This window comes from Malaclemys terrapin, chromosome 15 (assembly GCF_027887155.1).
Source record: "Malaclemys terrapin pileata isolate rMalTer1 chromosome 15, rMalTer1.hap1, whole genome shotgun sequence".
In the NCBI taxonomy this organism is placed as follows: Eukaryota; Metazoa; Chordata; order Testudines; family Emydidae; genus Malaclemys; species Malaclemys terrapin.
This window is the reverse complement of record NC_071519.1, coordinates 6,660,511-6,683,362: the sequence shown is the minus strand read 5'-3', so window position 1 is coordinate 6,683,362 and position 22,852 is coordinate 6,660,511. Positions and strand designations below refer to the sequence as shown.

At 48.3% G+C, this 22,852-nt stretch overlaps 1 protein-coding gene and 2 non-coding genes across 5 annotated transcripts in view; 1 reads left to right on the top strand and 2 right to left on the bottom strand.

The window, feature by feature from the left end:
- Window positions 1–6,972: 6,972 nt before the first annotated feature.
- On the top strand, window positions 6,973–7,044 carry TRNAG-UCC (transfer RNA glycine (anticodon UCC)). Its single transcript has one exon. It is a non-coding gene; the product is annotated as a tRNA-Gly (tRNA).
- A 1,673-nt stretch (window positions 7,045–8,717) lies between these two features.
- LOC128823104 (zinc finger protein 891-like) overlaps window positions 8,718–22,852 on the bottom strand; it is a 37,249-nt gene continuing 23,114 nt past the window's right edge. Inside the window, exon 3 of one of the 3 annotated variants that reach the window (XM_054005208.1) lies at window positions 8,718–9,521. In XM_054005208.1, the coding sequence (XP_053861183.1) occupies window positions 9,490–9,521 (32 nt within the window). In that variant the 3' untranslated portion in view covers window positions 8,718–9,489. Of the gene's footprint in view, window positions 9,522–13,411; window positions 17,071–18,811; window positions 19,073–22,852 lie in introns of those variants that run through there. The other 2 variants (XM_054005207.1, XR_008441665.1) reach the window with 2 other exon arrangements.
- TRNAF-GAA (transfer RNA phenylalanine (anticodon GAA)) lies at window positions 17,240–17,312 on the bottom strand. Its single transcript has one exon. It is a non-coding gene; the product is annotated as a tRNA-Phe (tRNA).

The window sequence follows — 22,852 nt, the reverse complement described above, 5'->3', positions numbered from 1 at the left end:
ATGGAGCAGGTCCTCAAGGAATCAATTATGAAACATTTAGAGGAGAGGAAAGTGATCAGGAACAGTCAGCATGGATTCACGAAGGGGAAGTCGTGCCTGACTAACCTAATTGCCTTCTATGATGAGATAACTGGCTCTGTGGATGAGGGGAAAGCAGTGGATGTGTTATTTCTTGACTTTAGCAAAGCTTTTGATACTGTCTCCCACAGTATTCTTGCCACCAAGTTAAAGAAGTATGGGCTGGATGAATGGACTGTAAGGTGGATAGAAAGCTGGCTAGATCGTCGGGCTCAACGGGTAGTGATCAATGGCTCCATGTCTAGTTGGCAGCCGGTTTCAAGTGGAGTGCCCCAAGGGTCGGTCCTGGGGCCGGTTTTGTTTAATATCTTTATTAATGATCTGGAGGATGGTGTGGACTGCACTCTCAGCAAGTTTGCAGATGACACTAAACTAGGAGGCGTGGTAGATACACTAGAGGGTAGGGATCGGATACAGAGGGACCTAGACAAATTAGAGGATTGGGCAGAAAAAAACCTGATGAGGTTCAACAAGGACAAGTGCAGAGTCCTGCACTTAGGACGGAAGAATCCCATGCACTGCTACAGACTAGGGACCGAATGGCTAGGTAGCAGTTCTGCTGAAAAGGACCTAGGGGTCACAGTGGACGAGAAGCTGGATATGAGTCAACAGTGTGCTCTTGTTGCCAAGAAGGCTAATGGCATTTTGGGCTGTATAAGTAGGGGCATTGCCAGCAGATCGAGGAACGTGATCGTTCCCCTTTATTCGACATTGGTGAGGCCTCATCTGGAATACTGTGTCCAGTTTTGGTCCCCACACTACAAGAAGGATGTGGAAAAATTGGAAAGAGTCCAGCGGAGGGCAACAAAAATGATTAGGGGTCTGGAGCACATGACTTATGAGGAGAGGCTGAGAGAACTGGGATTGTTTAGTCTCCAGAAGAGAAGAATGAGGGGGGATTTGATAGCAGCCTTCAACTACCTGAAGGGGGGTTCCAAAGAGGATGGAGCTCGGCTGTTCTCAGTGGTGGCAGATGACAGAACAAGGAGCAATGGTCTCAAGTTGCAGTGGGGGAGGTCCAGGTTGGATATCAGGAAAAACTATTTCACTAGGAGGGTGGTGAAACACTGGAATGCGTTACCTAGGGAGGTGGTGGAGTCTCCTTCCTTGGAGGTTTTTAAGGCCCGGCTTGACAAAGCCCTGGCTGGGATGATTTAGCTGGGAATTGGTCCTGCTTTGAGCAGGGGGTTGGACTAGATGACCTCTTGAGGTCCCTTCCAACTCTGATATTCTATGATTCTATGATTCTATGAAATTATAGGTGAAAGTTATTGGTTAAAGAATAAGACACTCATTGTGTGATAACTTTCAGTTTTCCAGAATAATTCAGATTATCTTGTTTTTTGTTTTGTTAGTCATAGAGGACATGATGGCTAATCTTGAAAAGATAATTTGATTTAATTTACCCCCTGTAGTATAAGGTGTTCTGGTAGAAAACCTCACTCCAAAGGTTGGGGTGGGAGAAATATGTGTGAGAAAGTGTATAAGAGAATATTGGCCCAGTGAAAACTACTCAAGGAGACAAGTTGTATAACTTTTTACCCACTTAGACTGTAAGAGTCACTGACTTCCCCACTTCTCTAATTTGCAAAGGAAAGGCATGACATCTGTCATAGCATGTGTCCAGAAAGTATGAAAGCTGCAGTCGTCAACCATCAATATCAAGGAAAAGGCTGAAGTCCATTGCTTTTCACATCAAAAAGCCATCTAAAGGCTGGTCTACGCTGAAAAGCTATGTTGACATAGCTACATTTCTCAGAGGTGTGAAAAATCCATTCCACTGAGAGAAGTAGTTCATGTGACCTGAGCCCCAGTGTAGACAGTGTTAGGTTGTCAGAAGAATACTTCCAGTGTTTGAAGTGTAGACATAGCCTTAGGCGATTGATCCCTTATGGGAAGCAAGTCATGACATCAATTCCAATTTTGACTCATCTCCCTGCATGTGAGAAAGCTACTAGTACAGAGGGCTGAGCCAGCTATCTGATCGCCTGGTTCCTCAACTGTAGCTACAGCTCTTAGTACCCATCAAATCAAAGACTGAGAGAAATGGAGAGTTTGAACCATTGTCATTTTAGTATCTTATTGTTCCTCTCTCTATTTTTGTGCTGCCTTTCTATTATATCAGGGTGTGACTGTATAGCTCAGTGCATGTGTGACAAAAACTCATTGGTGCCAATTGGCAAAGGGGTCACTGTTATTCACAAGCAACTTCTTTATCAGACCTGACAAACTCGCCACACCTAATACACAGATTTTATTATATTTATCCAGGAAGCATAGTAGTGAGATCTCTAATGAAAACTTGTAAATTATTGATACTCCTAATCACTGCGAAAGGTCTGTATGAGTCATACTGAAGGAGTAATGTAAGTACATGGAAAATTATGCCCATATGGTATTGTCATGAAAGTGAGTCGCTCCAATCATGGGTCTTGGTGAGGATGGCCCATTCCAGTGGGAGGGAATTGCCATTCCTCCCTTGCTAGCTAGTTATGTGATGTATTGCTCCATTGTCAACCTTTGCACCAAACCAGAAAAGCCAACAGAAAACTATCAAAGACAAACTATAGATAGAAACCGTGTGATGCGAAAAGGATGATATGACAATGAGGAGATGGTCCTTTCTGTGAATAAAGACAAAAGACTGATTCAGTTTAAAACAGGGTGGAGAAAAACACTCTGGGTCCATTTACCAAAGAGATCTCTAATGACCAGTGGTACTTCATGAAAGGCAGGGCCATGGCTCTTAGGACTAGCAATCACTGCAATAGACTGAAATGTGAGGTGAGAATCTATTTAGATAGGGAAAGGTAACTATTAAATAGTGTAGGTTGCATTTTGTTTATTTTGTTCTGTTGGTAACAGTTGGTTTCCATCACTCACATTTGTTTCTGTTTAAATCTCTCTCCCTTGTGAAATACATTTCCATTTGTTCAATAGCTGTACTCAAGTGCTGTGTGTGATACAGGAGCAGTGGTCTATAGTAAAACTGGTAACCTGGGATATACCATTGCTTCAGGAAGGGAGGATCTGGGATTTCTCTGAGTATCTGGTGATTGGGGCTGGACCCCAGAAGGGGACACATAGGAGGAACTCAGGGGTTAGGGTGTCTCTATTGGCAACTGGCAGGGCTGCTTTAGCTCAGAGGCGGGTGCTTGAGTGCCTGACAGGCTGGTGAGTTTGGTCGCTAACATCCAGCTGCCAAATGCAAAAGTCCCTCTTCCTGGCAGGTGGCAACAAGAAGACTCACAGCCCTCAGCACCCTCAGAAGGGTCACAATGTGCATCTATGTTGATCCACCTGTCAAATCCACACAGGGAAAGCACCCGATAGCATAGTTCCCTGACTCAAAATAGCTGTAAAACTCTCCTATGAAATCGTGGAACATGTGCTCTTCCCTCTGTGAAAGCATGTAAAGAATCCAAGTGCTGGAGCATAGGGATTGGATCCAGAGTGACCTAGACAAATTGGAGGATTGGGCCAAAAGAAATCTGATTAGGTTCAACAAGGACAAGTGCGGAGTCCTGCACTTAGGATGGAAGAATCCCATGCATTGCTACAGGCTGGGAACTGAGTGGCTAGGCAGCAGTTCTGCAGAAAATGACCTGGGGATTACAGTGGATGAGAAGCTGGATATGAGTCAACAGTGTGCCTTTGTTGCCAGGAAGATTAATCCCATATTGGGCTGCATTAGTAGGAGTGTTGCCAGCAGATCAAGGGAAATGATTATTCCCCTCTATTTGGCAGTGGTGAGGCCACATCTGGAGTACTGTGTCCAGTTTTGGACCCCCCACTACAGAAAAGATGTGGACAAATTGGAGAGAGTTCAGCGGAGGGCAATGAAAATTATTAGGGGGCTGGGGCACATGATTTATGAGGAGAGGCTGAGGGAACTGGGGTTATTTAGTCTGCAGAAAAGAAGAATGAGAGGGGATTTGATAGCTGCCTTCAAATACCTGAAGGGGGCTTCCAAAGAGGATGGAGCTAGACTGTTCTCAGTGGTGGCAGATGACAGAACAAGGAGCAATGGTCTCACGTTGCAGTGGGGGAGGTCTAGGTTGGATATTAGGAAAAACTGGTTCCCTAGGAGGGTGGTGAAGCACTGGAATGGGTTCCCTAGGAGGTAATAGAATCTCCATCCTTAGAGGTTTTTAAGGCCCAGCTTGACAGAGCCCTGGCTGGGACGATTTAGTTGGGGTTAGTCCTGCTTTGAGCAGGGGGTTAGACTAGATGACCTCATGAGGTCTCTTCCAACCCTAATCTTCTATGATTCTAAGTAGCTGCAAGTGGTCCCCAAATGTTTCTTTGTGTTCACATATGTAAAGATGCTTGGAATGGGCAATGGGATGGATCACTTGATGATTACCTGTTCTGTTCATTCCCTCTGAAGCACCTGGCTTTGACCACTCTTGGAAGACAGGACAGTGGGCTGGATAGACCATTGGTATGACTCAGTATGGCTGTTCTTATGTTTCATGTACAGGAATGAGGCACTTACAAATTAGAAATGGTGGGAGGGGCTCTAAATTTAAATCAATTTTAGAGAGAAATGTGTTCAAACTCAGTGACACGTGACGTATGGAAGAAATAAGTGATCCCCAGCTCCTTCCCCCGAGCCTTAGGTGGGGATTAGCTGCCAACAGCTGCTCTGAGGGGAGCGGTATAAGCTAGCTGCCTGTGGATGCATCCCACCAGCTGGGGCAGATGGTGAATTGCTGGGCAGGGATGCTGCAGCAGCTGGGGTCTGAAATATGAACAGGGATCTAAGGACTCTACACCGGTCTCCAGTGGGGGTCGAGGATGCTGAGGCAGTGGAATCTCAGCATCACAATTGTCAAGCTTCTGCTTAGGGGTGGAGAGGAGGGGAATGACTGTGCTAGACTTTTAGTGCATCCCTTTAAATACTCGCCCAGGACAACCTGACAGCCCCGAGCTTTCTCACAGCACTGTGGCTGTGTTCTCTGTGGAAAGGGATTTCTAGGAACTGGTATTCCCAGCTGCATTAAAGAATCATAAAGGAGAAGGAAGAGTCAATGTCTTAGAATTCTAAGTCTGTGTGTGTTAGATGGGTGGGAGGGTGTCCAGAAACCAGTTTGCTACAGTTTCTTTTCTCTGGGATTTCCTTTAGAAAAGTTGAAGCAGGGAGGAAAACCTCTCTGAGGCTTCAGATTACGAGACTGACATCCTGCCAACTGCACTAAGAAGGCTTTAAAAGGCTTTTGGCTAAGTGCATGTAGGATCCTCCTACAGCAGTGACTGGGGCAGGGAAGGAGCCAGGGGTGTGCTGGAAGACGCAGAGAGATCTGGTGCCCAGAGACCTGTCCTGGCAGCTTTCTCAGCACCAAACAAATCAACTCCCTCTGCCACTTAACAATCCACCTGGCACTAACAGCAGTACTAGGGGACTTTCTCCTTGCCACTTCTGCTGGCATGGGCATGCATCTTGGAGGCATTTCTGGAAGAGAGTTGGGAAAACCAGTTTCAATACAGGAAGCTCATGTTTAGATTCCTTTATTTATAATATTAAATAATCCTTCCATCCTAGTATCACAATCAATATAAGTGCTTCTGTGTTATGGTTTTCCATACAGAAAACTTAACTTCTACCCAAAGGGGGTTGTGGGAAAACATTTTTCAGGGTCCAAGAGAGAGACAAGGTGGGTGAGGGTCAGAGCTTGTAGAGGACCGGCTTCTGTTGGTGAAGGCAAGCTTTGGAGCTAACCAAGAACACTTCTTCAGCTCCGTGTAGCCCCAAAGTTTGTCTCATCCACAAACAGAAGTTAGAACATAAGAACAGCCATACTAGGTCAAAGTAAGGGTTCATCTAGCCCACTCTTCTGTCTTCTGACAGTGGCCAAGGCCAGGTCCAAAGGGAATGAACAGAACAGGTAATCATCAAGTGATCCATCCCCTGTTGCCCATTCCCAGCTTCTGGCAAAGAGAGGATAGGGACACCATCCCTACCCATGCTGGATAATAGCCTATCCTCCATGAACTTATTTAGTCCAGTTTTGAACCCTGTTCTAGTCTTGGCCTTTACAACGTCCTCTGGCAAAGAGTTCCACAGGTTGACTGTGTGTTGTGTGAAGAAATACTTCATTTTCTTCTTTTCAAATCTGCAGCCTATTTCATTTGGTGATCCCTAGTTCTTGTGTTATGAGGAGTAAGTAACACTCCCAACCTTGGTCCTTTAAAAGATATTACGTGACCCTCCCACTCCTTGTCTCTCATGTCCTACGACCACCATGGATACACCAACACTGGAAACAAGAAGATTCAAAGTCAATGCACGTGGAAGAAGCATCTTGTGTTCCATTCCTTATGTCCTGGTCCCATCCTATGGCCATTTCCTTTTCCTTCTTTCTGTTACAAGCTTTGGTGTTTTGCACAGAAACATTTCCACAGGAGAGACCCTAGGAGAGACCCAGGAGTGAGGGCTACATTCCTGTACCGAACAGTCACTAGAAGGGGCAGACAAACACCTTTAAGATGAGGCGTCCGTCACTGACAAAAAATCATCTCCCTCCTGTAGGTCATTGGCAGCCTGAATTTATTCCTTATCGTCCTGGAGTCTGGGGGCTAGAATCAGCATTATCCAGCAGGAACAAATACAAACTTTGTCTTTAAAACAAGCGGTCCCTTTCCTTCTCAGGGAAGATTTTTCTATGATTGAATTTTACCTTCAGTTCCCCTCTCCTAGGGGCGGGTTGGGTGTGGGGTCATCTCCCAAGGAGATCTGTTTTCACCTTTTCCCCCTTTTAGTCAATCTGGGATCCTAACTCTGCTCGCAGCTGTTGGGCAGCTTCCAGTCCATCCACCCTCCTTACTAGTTCCATGATAATGTGTCACATTTGTTAGCACATATAGCATGCAGGAAAGCTGTTTATACCAGATGCATTGGTGATATAGTGGTGAGCATAGCTGCCTTCCAAGCAGTTGTCCTGGGTTTGATTCCCAGCCAAGACAATAATGGGTTTCCTTGTCTGGAAGTGGTTTAATTTTAGTCACATTGTGTTATAATCACATTATCAATAGAATCAGACAATAAATTTCTCAAAGCCCAGCAGCTCATAGAGGATGGAGGTATTCAAGGGGCTGGAATATATAGGGAGCTTCAGAACTCATCCTTGTGTCATCTGAGAAAGACAGAACGCTTGGAAAACAGCTTCTCCCATCCCCTTGCCTTTACTGTTATGATTCCAGCTGCATGAGATGTTTGTGTGATGTTCCTGCATGATGGGGAAATAAAGTTTTGAGTCAGTTTTTGCTCCTGCAGAATTCTTTGCTGTTCCAATTATAATGATGTGAACAAAAGGGAGGGAAAATAAAAATAAACCCAAAATTGCAATACAGTTAGGGAAAGAGAAGATCACAGTTAAGCCAAACACTTCAAAATAAAAATTAATACTAAAGAGGGGGAGGGGTGAAGAGCTCAGGTATGTGGAGATCCCCTTGATATTTGAACTCACATTGCTAGAATAAAAGTTCAGACTTGACACTGTGGAAAACCTACAACTACCTGTCTCTCTGAATGCCTGTGATGAGCAAGATTGAGTTGGGACACCTGTTCTGCTTCAATCATTTATTCTCTCTGTGTTCTCTGTCTCTTTCTTTCCCCCCATTTCTCTTCTCCAATGTCTCTGCCTTTCTCCACTTGCTCCCTCTCCCTCTCCCCCTGCCCTTTCCCAGGAACTCACACTCTACAGCATTTTGGAAAAGCCAGAGCTTCCATGTTCTGCACATGATCCTGTGTCACCAGTAACCAGAACAATATGACACTTTATGGGAGACTTCTCTGCCTACGCCGCAATTTTACACCCCCACACATACACTAAAGGGTGTGCGGTACAGCTCTGACTGAGATACCCCACAGGAGAAATTTCAGCCCAAAGACCAATTTGTGTGAAATGTTGAGAAGTGAAGAGCCCCCTTCCCACCGCAAATAAGCAGAACTCTAGTGTCACCCCCTTGGCACCAGCACAGGGAGCACAGTGAGATGGGACTACAGAATACAAGGGGGAAGGGAGCAGGAGAGAGAGGTGACAGGGAGTCTCGCTTTTTCCTTCTCTCTTCATTTTCTGTTCCTCTCTTCTATTCCAGGAACTGCAGTCGCAGCAGGGAGGGGTTTGTTTCATTATTAGGGATCCGTTTCTCTCACGGAGGTGGTGGAAGTGATGGATTCTGTGACTTCCTGTGACCTCCGTGACTTCTGCAGTGGCTACTGTGGCTGACTCCAAGGCCAGCCAAGCAGCTGGCTCCGGGGCCCGCCCAAGCAGCAGCCAGTGTGGCTGGCCCTGGGGACCACTTGACCAGCGGTTCCAAGGGTGGCAGGAGCAGCCGCAGCTCAGTAGCCCCTGGCAGCACTCCTGGGGAGGCCGGAGCAGCAGCTGTCCCCCTGGGGCTCCCCCCTCCCCAGCAGCAGTTGGAGTGGCAGCGGGCCCCCAGGGCTTCTCCCCTGGTAGCTGGTGTTGTCAGATGCTACCGGTGTGGTGCTTCTGCTTTCTCCTGTTGATATCACTTGGCTGCGTGCGTGTGTTCTTTCTGTGTACTGCCCCAGCTCTGCGCAGATAGCTGACACAGCAAACCCGACGAGAACCCCCAATAACCACAGAGTCTAGTAAGGTATGAAGGCACCTTGGCACATTTCAGAGTTTAGAATTTACTCTCATCACCCTCGTCCGGCACTTTCCATGTGAATTAGACAAAGTAAGTGTGTGTGTGGGGGAGATAAATGGCTTATGAAAACCAATGCTCTGGGTGAGGCCTGAATTCTCATCCACAGCTGTATTTCCCCCTGCATGAGCCACTGTACGTGCTTCTTAGACGAACTTGGGGTGTAGGCAGTTACCTCTGTCTGTGGTTAACATCTTTGGCTGCTAAGTGAAAGGTGATGGTTCAAACCCAGCAGAAAATGGTGGGGTTTTGGTTTTTTTAGCAATGAGAATTCAGTACATTTTAACAGGCAGAAAATCTCCTCTATTCTGGTCTACTAGCCCCATTTGACTCCTTCTGCCCATCTTCTTCCTTCCCCCTCAGTGTCTTTCCTTCCCCTTTGGGGACATGCAGAGATGAACCCCAGTCAGTCTGTGTCACAGAGAGTCTGTATCTCCTAAGGAATGTGGGTGAAGGATTCCAGCTGAGAACTGATTAACTCCGCTCACCTGGGTTAGAAACATTTGTTTCTTTCGAGCAGATAGTGGGAAATCGAACATTAATTCAGACCCAGGAGGCAAGGCTGAGGCTTCATGACCTTGATCTCCAGGAAGGGAGAGAGGATCCCAAGGAAGGAGGAGAGCTTCCTTTAGTCTCAAGCTGGGGTCTCCTGGAAGTTGGAAAAGACCTTTGGTCACTGAGGATCTCATGGGATAATGCTGCTCCAGAGGCTCCAGAGTCCTGGGTGCGGGGAGGGTGTCACTGCACAATCTGGAATGGAAGGGAGGACCCTGGAAGGGAAGGGAGGAACAGAAAATGGAGAGGAATGAAACAGAGAGCAAACCCCTCTTCTCTCTCCCCTCCCCACCCAGCAAGAAATGTTATCAATGGGGAAACTCCCCACCATGAACAGCAAAGAACACAGAGACATTCGCCTTAAACTGAGCAGTAGGGTGACCAGATAGCAAGTGTGAAAAATCAGGACGGGGGTGGGGGGTAATTGGTGCCTATATAACACAGATCCCCAAATATCAGGACTGTCCCTACAAAATCAGGATATCTGGTCACTCTACTGAGCAGTGATAGACTTGTAGCCTCCTATCCCAGTGAGAGCAAAGAGCTGCCAGAACTGGGCTGTGGGCTGCTGTGCTTTCCTTCCCAGATGCTGGAATAATTTGCAACACGGACACCTGGCTTGGGGCTGATTGGGTGGAAGATCTGCTTGCCCCTGTGGCTGGGAGGGTCCTCAGGGGAAGAGTCTGAGCAGGGGCAGGGCATGGGGGCAGAGCACAGGCGGGGACATGGGCTGAGTACTGGTGGCTCCCCCACTCCTTGGGAGGTTCTGTCAGTGGCACTCTAAAGGCAGAGCCCAGCCCCATTCCAAAGGGAGGTGCGTCACATCCAGCATTTCTTGCCCCATTTGGGGAGGCTCAGCCTCCCGGAGCCTCTTATACCCACCGCCCACGTGCAGTGTCACTGGTAAATACAGTCAGTGGAGACTTTGGGGGCCTGGGGTGTGAAATAACTGGATGAAACTGGCTGCCTGAGCCCAGCCCTCAGTGAGTAAATCCTCAGAAATCTCGCCCCTGGGTTTGTAATGTCAGGCTCCAGCAAACAAGTCCCTCTATGTGTGAAGGGAGGGGGAGGGCTATGGAGTGTCTCTGTGAGATGGGCTGTAAGGGGGAGGGTCCATGGAAGTCTCAGTTTGAGAGGCAGGGGCTGTAAGGGGGAGAGTTTATGGGGGTGTCAGTATGAGGTGGAGGGGCTGTGAGAATATGGTCACCTCCAGGCAGCAGGAGCCCCCTTACATGGGAGTTGAACTGCCCCCTCCCCCAAGGTGCTTTGCGGGGCCCTAGAGCCCAGCATTGAGCTGCTGTCCCTGCAGGGTCCCTGGGAGTCACAAAGGGGTGATGTGAGGTTACTGCCCCGTCTGTCCTGGGGTAGGGGACTGGAGCCCCTGGAACAGCCCTGTGGGGACTCAGCCTTGTGGGGAATTCACTGTCTGTGGAAAAGCACGTCTAGGAATGGGGATTCCCAGCTGCATTAAAGCAGCATGAAGGAGAAGAAAGAGTTAAAGCTTTAGAAAATTCTGGGTGCGCTGGATGTGAAGGAGGGTGCCCAGCTCTGCAGAACGGCCAACCCCGAACATTCAAAAATCTTGAGTCAGGATCACCAAAAATCATGAGATTGGCTTTCAAATCATGAGGTTGTGTAAAAATAATAAATTTGGGAATCTTTTTATTTGCCTTCTGCTTGATGAGCCTTTAGGACGCACTGGGGTCACATTTTGAATTTTTCTCCACAGCCACAAAGGCTAGAAAGGTACTGTTTCCTTAAGAGCAAAGGCTGAAATCATCACATCTCCATTTGACTCCAGGAGCTGGGACTTTAAGGAAAACAATAATTCTCATGAGACTCAAGGCAAAATCATTGGAGTTGGCAGCACTGAGTTGGATTGAGTCTTTATTCTCCGGGATTTCCTGGAGCAGGGGGTTCCCAACCTTTTTCTTTCTGTGACCCCCCCCCCCAACATGATATAAAACCTCCACAGCCCACCTATGTGACAAAAACTGTTTTTCTGCATGTCCAGTAGATTAAAAGCCAGGGCTGTCGTTAGGAAGTAGCCAGCAGAGCAATTGTGCAGGGCCCCACAACACAGGGGCCCCCATGAAGTTAAGTTGCTTTGGCTTCAGTCCCAGGTGGTAGGACTCAGATTTCTGCCCAGTGAGTCTAACACCAGCCCTGCTTTCTGGTATATTTTGGCAGACCCCCACCCCCTGAAACCTGAATGGTGGAGGGTGCAGGAGCTCCCATTTGGTGCTCTGGATTGGGGTCGGGATGTGGGGGTGGCAGGAGTCAGGGCATGGGGTGTGGGGGGATGTGGGAGGGTGCAGCGGTCCGGGCAGAGGGCTGGGGAGGTGTGAGGGGGTGCAGGGGTCAGGGTGGGCACAGGGCTGGGGGTGTGGGCTGGGGTCACGGGGGTTCTCATGGCAGAGGGCTGGAGGGGGTATGCCCTGATTCCAGCCCTTTCCTGAAGGCCCCGCCCCCACATCATCTCCTCCTCCTCCCCAAAGGGGGAGCATGCTGAGGCTCCACTCTTCCCGCTCCCTCCTGCCAGCAAACAGTTGATTGGTGGCAGGGAGTGGGGGAGGGGCATGAATGGAGCACATTGGGGGAAGAGACGGGGAAGGAGCCTCACTGCTGGTGGAGGCCGCCCTGCTGCAACAGGAGCCGGAAGCATCAAGCTTCTGCCCCCACAGGAGAGAGCTGCGGATAGAGAAAAGCGGGCTGGGCCCCCTCTACCATTTGCGCCATGGTAAATCCGGTACTGGTGGGAGGCAGCTCTGTGCACTACCCCTACCCAAGGCAGTGCATGGAGGCCCTCTGTTCCCCTCCCCCAATGGGTGTGCAGAGATGTGCCAGCAGCACTAAGGTGGCTCTCTGCCCACTCTGCCTCTGACCCTCTGTGCCTCTCTCAAAAGTGGCCAGTATGTCCTGGCATCCCCTGGGGCAGGGGGAGTGTCTCCATGCACTGCCCCTGCCCCAAGTACCAATTCCGCAGCACCCATTTGCCAGGAACTGCAGCCAATGGGAGCTCTGGGGGAAGCGCCTGCAGGTAGCTGCAAAAGGAGAGCCCCCTGGCCCTGCCCACCTAGATGCTGCTGCTGTAGTGTTGTGTTTACCGGTCATGTTGGGAGCTGCACTGCCCGGGGTAAGTTCCACCCCTCCTGCACCCCAACCCTCTCCCCCCAGAGCAAAGCCCGCACCCAAATTTCCTCCCATAGCTTTGCTTGTCTTCCTTTCACCCAGAACCGTCCTCCTTCTCCTGGGCTGCAAGTTGCCATCCCTGGGAAGCCAAGAGGCAGGCACAGGATTCTACCTCCCAGCAGCCAACCACACCTCCCCAGGCTTTGCAGAACGAATGGTGGCGCTCTACTAACCCCACTTAGCTGCACTGAGGTGCTAATCTTCTGCTCTGCCTTCCTCAGCATGACTTTCCTCTTTTGCCCCATTCCTGCCTCACTTCCTCCTTTGGCAAGTCACGCAAAGGAGCCCAGCAGGAAGAGCTGGCCTCCATAGGCCAACCTCCAAGGGCAGAGGAGACCAAGCCGCAAGGCTCCAAAAGGTGACTAGCTTAGATCCTCTAGCTTTCCCCTGCTGATGCTAAGGCTTTTTTTCAGCTCATTTCACCACCCTCTACCACGCAGGAGTTGGGGTTATTGCAGCAACAGGCCAGTGGCAGCAGTAGGAGCGCTTTGCTGGACAACCAGGGGAGCTGGGAAAAGTAAGCCATGATGTTTCTGCGTAGCTTTGAACCGGGGACCTTTTGTATGTTAGGCAAATGTGATAACCACTACACTACAGAAACTCTGTCACAGAACTTTGCCCCTCCCTTCCTAAGAACATAAGAATGGCCCTACTGGGTCAGACCAAAGGTCCATCCAGCCCAGTATCCTATCTGCCAACAGTGGCCAATGCCAGGTGCCCCAGAGGGAGTGAACCTAACAGGTAATGATCAAATGATCTCTCTCCTGCCATCCATCTCCACCCTCTGACAAATAGAGGCTAGAGATATCATTCCTTACCCATCCTGGCTAATAGCCATTAATTGACTTAACCTCCATTAATTTATCTGCAAAAAGATGAGGAGTACTTGTGGCACCTTAGAGACTAACAAATTTATTTGAGCATAAGCTTTCTTGAGCTAAAATCCACTTCATCAGATGCATGCAGTGGAAAATACAGTAGGAAGATACATATATACACAGAGAACATGAACAAATGGGTGTTGCCATACACACTATAACAGGGGTTCTTAAAACTGGGGGTCAGGACCCCTCAGAGGGTCATGATGTTATTACATGGGGGGTCGCGAGCTGTCAGCCTCCACCCCAAACCCTGCCTTGCCTCCAGCATTTATAATGGTGTTAAATATATAAACAAGTGTTTTTAATTTATAAGGGGGGGGGGTCACACTCAGAGGCTTGCTATGTGAAAGGGGTCACCAGTAAAAAAGTTTGAGAACCACTGCACTATAACGAGAGTGATCAGTTAAGGTGAGCTATTATCAGCAGGAGAGAAAAAACCTTTTGTAGTGATAATCAGGATGGCCCATTTCCAACAGTTGACAAGAAGGTGTGAGTAACAGTAGGGGGAAAAATAAACATGGGGAAATAGTTCTACTTTGTGTAATGACCCATCCACTCCCAGTCTTTATTCAAGCCTAATTTAATGGTGTCCAGCTTGCAAATTAATTCCAATTCAGCAGTCTCTCACTGGAGTCTGGTTTTGAAGGTATTTTTTTGTAATATTGCGACTTTTAGGTTTGTAATCGAGTGACCAAGGAGGTTGAAGTGTTCTCCGACTGGTTTATGCATGTTATAATTCTTGATGTCTGATTTGTGTCCATTTATTCTTTTATGTAGAGACTGTCTGATTTGGCCAATGTACAAGCAGAGGGGCATTGCTGGCACATGATGGCATATATCACATCGGTAGATGTGCACGTGACTGAGCCTCTGATAATATGGCTGATGTGATTAGGTCCTATGATGGTGTCCCCTGAATAGATATGTGGACAGAGTTGGCAATGGGCTTTGTTGCAAGGATAGGTTCCTAGGTTAGTGTTTTTGTTATGTGGTTGCTAGTAAGTATTTGCTTCAGGTTGGGGGGGGCTGTCTGTAAGTGAGGACTGGCCTGTCTCACAAGATCTGTGAGAGTGAGAGGTCATCCTTCAGGATAGGTTGTAGATCCTTGATGATGCTGGAGAGATTTTAGTTGTGGGCTGAAGGTGACAGCCAGTGGGGTTCTGTTACTTTCTTTGTTGGGCCTGTCCTGCCGTAGGTGACTTTTGGGTACTCTTCTGGCTCTGTCAATCCATTTCTTCACTTCAGCAGGTGGGTAGTGTAGTTGTAAGAATGCTTGATCGAGACCGTGTAGGTGTTTGTCTCTGTCTGAGGGGTTGTAGCAAATGTGTTTGTATCTTAGAGCTTGGCTGTAGATAATGGATCGTATGGTGGGGTCTGGGTGAAAGCTGGAGGCATGTAGGTAAGGGTACATCTGCTTACTGCTGAACGTGGAGGTAAGTATAATTGATCTTCTGGGATCGATTTATCACGTCTTGTCTAGACGCGATAAATCAATCCCAGAAGTGCTCACTGTCAATGCCAGTACTCCTGCTCTGCGAGAGGAGTACACAGAGTCGATGGGGGAGCCTGCCTGCCATGTGTGGACCCGTGGTAAGTTCGTCGTAGTTCGAACTAAGGTACTTTGACTTCAGCTATGTTATTCATGTAGCTGAAGTTGCGTATCTTAGTTCGAACTGGGGGGTTAGTGTGGACCAGCCCCAAGTATAGTGGTCAGTAGGTTTCTGGTATAGGGTGGTGTTTATGTGACCATCGCTTATTAGCACTGTAGTGTCCAGGAAGTGGATCTCTTGTGTGGACTGGTCCAGGCTGAGGTTGATGGTGGGATGGAAATTGTTGAAATCATGGTGGAATTCCTCAAGGGCTTCTTTTCCATGGGTCCTAGTTGATGAAGATGTCATCAGTGTAGCGCAAGTAGAGTAGGGATGTTAGGGGATGAGAGCTGAGGAAGTGTTGTTCTAAGTCAGCCATAAAAATGTTGGTATACTATGGGGCCATGCGAGTACCCATAGCAGTGCCGCTGACTTGAATGTATACATTGTCCCCAAATGTGAAATAGTTATGGGTGAGGACAAAGTCACAAAGATCAGCCACCAGGTTTGCCGAGACATTATCGGGGATACTTTTCCTGACGGCTTGTAGCCCATCTTTGTGTGGAATGTTGGTGTAGAGGGCTTCTACATCCATAGTAGTCAGGATGGTGTTTTCTGGAAGATCACCAATGGATTGTAGTTTCCTAAGGAAGTCAGTGGTGTCTCGAAGATAGCTAGGAGTGCTGGCAGCATAGGGCCTGAGGAAGGAGTCTACATAGCCAGACAATCCTGCTGTCAGGGTGCCAATGCCTGAGATGATGGGGCATCCAGGATTTCCAGGTTTATGGATCTTGGGTAGCAGATAGAATACCCCTGGTCAGGATTCTAGGGGTGTGTCTGTGCAGATTTCTTCTTGTGCTTTTTCAGGGAGTTTCTTGAGCAGATGGTGTAGTTTCTTTTGGTAACCCTCAGTGGGATCGGAGGGTAATGGCTTGTAGAATGTGGTGTTACAGAGCTGCCTAGCCGCCCCTCGTTCATATTCCAACCTATTCTTGATGATGACAGCACCTCCTTTGTCAGCCTTTTTGATTATGATGTCAGAGTTGTTTCTCAAATAAATTTGTTAGTCTCTAAGGTGCCACGAGTACTCCTCATTCTTTTTGCTTATACAGACTAACATGGCTACCACTCTGAAACCTATTAATTTATCTAGTTCTCTTTTAAACCCTGTTATAGTCCTAGCCTTCAAAACTTCCTCAGGCAAGGAGTTCGACATGTTGACTGTGTGCTGTGTGAAGAACTACCTCCTTTTATTTGTTTTCAACCTGCTGCCCATTAATTTCATTTGGTGGCCCCTAGGTCTTATATTATGGGAACAAGTAAATAACTTTTCCTTATTCACTTTCTCCACACCACTAATTATTTTATATACCTTTATCATATCCCCCTTGTCTCCTCTTTTCCAAGCTGAAAAGTCCTAGCCTCTTTAATCTCTCCTCATATGGGACCCCATTCCAAACCCCTAATCATTTTAGTTGCCCTTCTCTGAACCTTTTCTAGTGCCAGTATATCTTTTTTGAGATGAGGAGACCACATCTGTACGCAGTATTCAAGATGTGGGCATATCATTGATTTATGTAAGGGCAATAATATATTCTCTGTTTTATTCTCTATCCTTTTTAAGTGATTCCTAACATCCTGTTTGCTTTTTTTGACTGCTGCTGCACACTGCGTGGTCGTCTTCAGAGAATTATCCATGACGACTCCAAGATCACTTTCCTGATTAGTTGTAGCTAAATTAGCCACCATCATATTGTATGTGTAGTTGGGGTTATTTTTTTCCAATGTGCGTTACTTTACATTTATCCAAATTAAATTTCATTTGCCATTTTGTTGCTCAATCACTTAGTTTTTTGAGATCTCTGAAGTTCTTCACAGTCTGCATTGGTCTTAACTATCTTGAGCAGTTTAGTATCTTCTGCAAACTTTGCCACCTCACTGTTTACCCCTTTCTCCAGATCATTTATCAAACCTGGAGAAAGTGGTGGCAGCCCTTGGATAGGTCAGCTGGTAGAGCAAAGGCTTGAGCCGGCACTCAGGAAGTCATCCTTACATCACCCTTCTGACTCCAGCTTGAAGGAGAGCTTCTTTTTCTTCCCTTGCTGATAAAGAGCAAAAGAAGAAAGAAAGTTCAGGTGGGCCAACACGGTGCACAAGTCCACTCTGTCTTTTCTTGCTTGGGAGCCTGAAATGAGGGACTCGTGGCAGGTAAAGGGACTGCTGCGCTTCCAGAAAACAGCCCACTGCTACACAATGAGGAACCAAAGAGCATGCCAAAGCCTGGGATTGAACCAGGGACCTCTAGATTTTCAGTCTAATGCTCTCCCGACTGAGTTACTTCAACACCAGAAGGGCACTTTTTTGGCCTGTTGATTCTCTGTCTGGGATGTGTTTGTCAGCCATGGCACACAAAAAGGGCATCATTGCAAGTGGCCCATGAAGGCAAGGTGAATTTTTGCCTGCCTTGCTCAGCTTGACTTGCTTCCTCACCCCATTCCTGCCTTAGATCCTGGGTTACCTGGTGGCTGAAGGTGGTCCATTGTCTCAAGCGGTGCCAGAGCCTGACACAGTGCCCCTGGGCAGCCTTTGCTCTGCACATGCCGGCTGTGCACATCTGCAAATACTTTAAAGCTCCTGTCAGTAAGTTCTGGGGACAGTTGCTAACCTTCAGAGGAAGCTCCCTAAAATTGGCCTGTCTCACCCAGTGGTACATTGACCTCTGTTCAGACTGAGCCAAAGGGGGGGGGCTTGCTTCTGTGGTCACCCCTGCTGTGGGGGCGGCCACTGTTGCAGATGAAGCCATCCTGCAAGCACCTTCCACCTAGCCACCCACTGAAAATCCTGTAGGATGTAAGGTGGGAGTAGAAGAATGCCAGGGGGGGCTTCCTAATCTCCTTCCCCTTCTGCCACCATCGGCCATCCCATACCCAGTGCTGCATCCAGTGGGGTAAAAAAAAAATACGGCCATATCCGGAGAGTCGGTTGCGTTCTTTGTGGTTGCCCCACCATTCCCCTCGGTCCTGAGCTGCTCTCCAGCTCAGCCACCCACTGAAAATTGAACAAAAATGTAGAGCCATAAAAGACTTCAAAGCCCACCAGGCCCAACCCCTCTTCTAATACGGCAAAAAAGCCACACGTCTCCTAACTAGGTAGGGACATACTATTGCCCCACAAGAAGTGGAAGGCCATCATGTTTGGTCTCAGCAGCAGTCATGGAGCAGGGCGAAATACATAGCTGAGGAAATTTCCCATGGCCAAAATATAGGTCTTGAGCATCACAACTTTGTAGGCTAATGACAAGGTCCACTTATGCCACCGGGCGAACCGTTCTTCACAAGCCAGCAACTGCTTCTCCCAGTTCTCTTTACCCACCCCATCCCCGACCAAACGCTAGAAGGCCCAGTTCATCAACCTGCCCACTCTTGCAGCCCTTCTCTTCTGCCCTGAATGATAGGGAGGAGTATTAAGCCTCCCTCCCTTAGGTCCACCCTTCAGCATTCCTGTGAAACACCAATGCTGCCCTAGTGACTTTGGGCCAGTAGGTCAACCAATAGGGCTGCCTCCTAGGCCAGGCTGCAGCCCAGCTTCAGGACTGAGAGGAAATGCAGCTCGCGTCCCTATCTACAGGACTCTAGGCACGGCCAGCTTTCTGGATCAAAAGTTCCCTCTTGCGCTCAAGTCACAACAGCTAGCGGGAAAAGACAGGATCCCAAGTCATTTGAGAGAGCAAGATGAAGCTTTGGAAATCCCAATAGGGTTAGCTGGCAACCAAAGGATCCCAAAGTCCCACTGAGACGTGAACTTAGATTGCAGGATTCAAAGCCCTGAGTGATGGCCCTTACCCTATAGGGCAGGCAGGAAACAGCTTGTGTTTCTGCTGACTTCCGGTGTGGAAGAGCCTGGGTGGACAATTTTTCCCTCCCTTGCTCAAGGCCTCTATGGCCTCTCTGGCCAGCCCTGTATTTGCTCAACAACTCGGCATGCAGAGGTTTGCTGTAGACCCAGAGGCCTTTCTTCCTCCAGACTGTGAGGCAAGTGAGCATGCGAGGAAGTTGCCCCTTTGGTCCCTGGAAGTAAATGGCCCTTCCTAGGAAATCCCAAGTCCTGAAAAGAAAAAAAGTAATGTCAGGGAGGGTACTGCATAGATGCCTCTTGAGAGAAAGCACAGGAGGAAAGGATCCCTTCTCCACCAGACCAGGGACTTGAACCCTGGGCCCTCAGATTAAAAAAGTCTGATGTGCTACCAACTGAGCTAGCCAGGTTCACATAGGAAAGGGGCAAGTTTGGTGCAGAAGAGAAACTAGTCAAGAAAAAGAAGGCAGGAAACAATACAGAAAACTTGCTACTCTCACTGTCTTATCAGCCCTAGTCCCAGCCTGCCCCTCCATCCGCTTCCCTAAGACCTTCTTCTTCTTTCAGTTAAATATCGGATCCAGGAGAAAACATGGTTATATAAAGCAAAATGAAAAAGGTTATCGCATGGAGGGACACTGGAGCACCAGTGTCAGCTATCCACCAATCCTTAGTGGACCCCAAATTTATCAACCCAGAGGCCCCAGTGACAATTCAACCCTTCATGTCAAACTCTTTAAACTTGCCTACAGCCAAGTTGCCTGTCCAATACAAGGACTGGTTAGGAATGTGGACTTTTGCAGTCTATGATAATTATCCCATCCCCATTCTGCTGGGGGAAGACTTGGCCAATCATGTGAGGCTAGCCAAGAGGGTGGGAATGGTCACCCGCAGCCAGGCAAAGCAAGGTTTCACACTTATCCCTGTTCCTGAGCTTTTCACCAGCACCCCGTCTGTGTTACCAGAGTCCCAGACAGAGATGGTGGAACCGGATTCCCTGCCAATGACGGCAACAGCCGTAGTGGATCCAGTCCCAGAGACCCAGTCAAAGCCAGTCCCAGAACCGGCAAAGCACCCAGCACCAGAACCGTTGCCAGCACTGAGTCCAGTGCTAGCAACCCCATCTACAACTCCAATGCCAGAGGGCCCCAGCGAGCCTGCACTGGCAGAAACAGCAGATAACCCTACCCAAGAGGCTCAGCCAGAGCCTGAAATACCACATAGTGCACCAGTGGAGAGCGGTTCACAGTTAACGGAAACAGCCCCATCACCTGCATCGCTTCCAGAGGGACCAAGCCCAAGTCCACAATCCAAGGAGGAACTGATGTCTCCAGTATCAAGGGAACAGTTCCAAGCCAAGCAGGAAACAGATGACAGCCTCCAGAAAGCTTGGGCGGCGGCATGGAGCACCCCACCGCCTCTCAGCTCAACTAACCAATATCAGTTTGTTGTAGAACAAGGACTTTTATACAAGGAGACTCTGAGGATACCAGTCTTCCTGGTGTCCACCAGAAAGACTGGCATCCTGAAAGACAGTTAGTAGTTCCAACTAAGTATTAGGTAAAGCTCTTGAGCTTAGCCCACGATCATCCTAGTGGCCATTCTGGAGTGAACAGAACCAAAGACCGTTTGGTGAAGTCCTTCCACTGGGAGGGAATGGGCAAGGACGTTGCTAATTATGTCCGGTCTTGTGAGGTGTGCCAACGAGTGGGAAAAACCCCAAGACCAGGTCAAAGCACCTCTCCAGCCACTCCCCATAATTGAGGTTCCATTTCAGCGAGTAGCTGTGAATATTCTGGGTCCTTTTCCAAAAAAAAGACACCCAGAGGAAAACAGTACATACTAACTTTCATGGATTTTGCCATCCGATGGCCAGAAGCACTACCTTTAAGCAACACCAGGGCTAAAAGTGTGTGCCAGGCATTAGCAGACATTTTTGCCAGGGTAGGTTGGCCCTCCGACATCCTTACAGATTCAGGAACTAATTTCCTGGCAGGGAACATGAAAAACCTGTGGGAAGCTCATGGGGTGAATCACTTGGTTGCCACCCCTTACCACCATCAAACCAATGGCCTGGTGGAGAGGTTTCATGGAACTTTGGGGGCCGTGATACATAAATTCGTAAATGATCACTCCAGTTATTGGAACCTAGTGTTGCAGTAGTTGCTTTTTCCCTACAGGGCTGTACCACATCCCAGTTTAGGGTTTGCACCCTTTGAACTTGTGTATGTCCGCGAGGTTAAGGGGCCATTATTTGGTGAAGCAGCAATGGGAGGGGTTTACGCCTTCTCCAGGAACTAACATTCTAGACTTTGTAAGCAACCTACAAAGCACCCTCCGAAACTCTTTAGCCCTTGCTAAAGAAAACCTAAAGGATGCTCAGGAAGAGCAAAAGGCCTGGTATGATAAACATTCCAGAGAGCGGTCCTTCAAAGTAGGAGACCACGTCATGATCTTAAAGGAGCTCCAGGCCCATAAAATGGAAGTGTCGTGTTAAGGGCCATTCACGGTCCAAGAGCGCCTGGGAGCTGTTAATTATCTCATTGCATCCCCCACCTCAAAAATAAAGCCTAAGGTATACCATGTTAATTCTCTAAAGCCCTTTTATTCCAGAGAATTAAAGCTTTTCCAGTTTACAGCCCAGGGAACAGATGACGCAGAGTGGCCTGAAGGTATCTACTATGAAGGGAAAAGTGACGGTGGCGTGGAAGAGGTGAACTTCTCCACGACCCTTGGATGTCTGCAGCGACAGCAGATCAAGAAGCTGTGCACTAGCTTTGCGCCAATGTTCTCAGCCACTCCAGGGCGGACCGAACTGGCATACCACTCCATTGACACAGGTAATGCTTGCCCAATTAGAGCCCAACTCTACCGGGTGGCTCCTCAGGCCAAAACTGCTATAGAACAGGAGATCCAGGACATGCTACAGATGGGTGTAATCCGCCCCTCTAACAGTGCATGGGCATCTCCAGTGGTTCTAGTTCCCAAACCAGATGGGGAGATGCGTGGACTACCGTAAGCTAAATGCTGAAGCTCATCCCGACAACTATCCAATGCCACGCACAGATGAACTATTGAAGAAACTGGGACATGCCCAGTTCATCTCTACCTTAGACTTAACCAAGGGGTACTGGCAAGTACCGCTAGATGAACCTGCCAAGGAAAGGTCAGCCTTCATCACCCATGCAGGGAGATATGAATTTAATGTGCTCCCTTTCGGGCTGCGAAATGCACCCGCCACCTTCCAGAGACTTGTAGATGGTCTCCTAGCGGGATTGGAAGAATCTGCAGTTACCTACCTCGATGATGCGGCCATTTTTTCTGATTCATGGGCAGAACACCCAGAGCACCAGAAAAAAGTCTTTGAGTGCATAAGGCAGGCAGGACTAACTGTTAAGGCTAAAAAGTATCAAATAGGCCTAAACAGAATTACTTACCTTGGACACCAGGTGGATCAAGGAACTATAAACCCCCTACAGGCCAAAGTTGATGCTATCCAAAAGTGGCCTGTCCCAAAGTCAAAGAAACAGGTCCAATCCTTCTTAGGCTTGGCCGGATATTACAGGCCATTTGTACCACACTACACCTACATCGCACCCCACTGACAGACCTAACCAAAAAGAAACAGCCAAATGCAGTTCAGTGGACTGATGAGTGTCAGAAGGCCTTTAACCAGCTTAAGGCAACACTCATGTCGGACCCTGTGCTAAGGGACCCAGACTTTGACAAACCATTCCTAGTAACCACAGATGCATCCGAGTGTGGTGTGTGAGCAGTTTTAATGCAGGAAGGACCGGATCAAGAATTCCATCCTGTCGTGTTTCTCAGCAAGAAACTATCTGAGAGGGAAAGCCACTGGTCAATCAGCAAAAGGGAATGCTACGCCATTGTGTACGCGCTGGAAAAGCTACGCCCATATGTTTGGGGATGGCGTTTTCAACTACAAACCGACCACGTTGCACTGAAGTGGCTTCACACCATCAAGGACAATAACAAAAAACTTCTTCGCTGGAGTTTAGCTCTCCAAGATTT